We start from the raw sequence: 1202 nt of genomic DNA, 5'->3' as shown, positions 1-1202 counted from the left end.
CTTTCTAACAAAATATTAACTGATGTGGTAAGAGACCATAGTATATGCAGAAAAAACATAAGCTGTAAGCAAACAGTTAAAAAGGCAATAAACAGCAAAACTAACTGTGAAAGTAAAACATCAAACATTCAGTTTCAAAATCGCTTTTATCATTCTTTATTCGAGTCTAAACAGATCATGTTGATCGGTGGATCAGAAAAGTTAAGATTTTCTGGTTTAAAAATTAATCACCGCAATGCTGTTTACCATACTATTAACTTAAATAGCAAACAAACTATTGTAACTGGCATGACAACGAGCATAATGCAAGAACAAAGAAACGAATGCAAGACTGCTGTAATTGGAAGCAAAGTATATTGTTTTGGTGGTCGAGATTCAAATCATAACGATGTGCAGTCATCTGAAGTTTACTGCAGAAAATCGAACATTTGGAGTTTAATAGCTCCTTTTCCTGGTTCACATCTTGAATACTCTTGTGTTTGTTCGTTCATGAACAAAATATACGTTTTTGGAGATTTGTTTGGTTGTAACTATGTTTATGATCCGGTAGAAAATAATTGGGATAGCATATCCTCTTTCAATGTAGAAAGGTTTTACGCCTCATGCACTGTTTTTCAAGGTCAATGCGTAGTGGTTGGTGGCTGCAATAGGGAAACATGTTCCAAACTAAAATCAGTTGAAAAATATGACCATTACCTTAACGAATGGACATTTCTGGCTGATATGCAAATCGAAAGACTTAATGCAGAAGTTATTACAAAAGGAAATAAGTTGTTTGTTATCAGCGATCGATATCGTAGTTCGTGTGAAGTATATGACTCATTTTCTAAGAAGTTCTGTTACATAGCAGAGTTGTGGAATTTCTCTTTTAACCCAGTAATTTTTGGTAACTATATCGTGGTTTACAGCAGATACGAACAACATAAATATGATATTGATAGGAATAAGTGGTCACGTAGATATTATAAAAACTTAAATTATGAACTACGTTATGGCTGCTCTTGTATTAAAGTACAGAAGTTTTTAAAGTAATACCTTTAACAAGATTTTTATTAAATATGTAACGTTGTTTTTCAAGCTGATAAAATTTAACTTGTTTGTCGAAGCAAAGTAAATAAACAAGATTTCTTCATTATTTAAACTATACCATTTTTAATTTTCGTATGTACAAAAATAATATACGTTTTTGTAGAGTCTATAGC

The 1202-nt window shown here is 31.7% G+C and overlaps 1 protein-coding gene across 1 annotated transcript; it reads left to right on the top strand.

Moving 5' to 3' along the window:
- Positions 1 to 288: 288 nt before the first annotated feature.
- LOC145836824 (kelch-like protein 23) lies at positions 289 to 947 on the top strand. Its single transcript, XM_082944596.1, has 2 exons — positions 289 to 876; positions 942 to 947. Exons 1-2 carry the CDS (start codon positions 289 to 291, stop codon positions 945 to 947), a joined length of 594 nt encoding a protein of 197 aa, XP_082800722.1.
- Positions 948 to 1202: the final 255 nt, after the last annotated feature.

Source organism: Thalia democratica, chromosome 5 (assembly GCF_965202585.1).
Source record: "Thalia democratica chromosome 5, ktThaDemo2.hap1.1, whole genome shotgun sequence".
Taxonomy (NCBI): domain Eukaryota; kingdom Metazoa; phylum Chordata; class Thaliacea; order Salpida; family Salpidae; genus Thalia; species Thalia democratica.
Note: the sequence above shows the minus strand (reverse complement) of the source record. Positions and strands in the feature narration are given on the sequence as shown.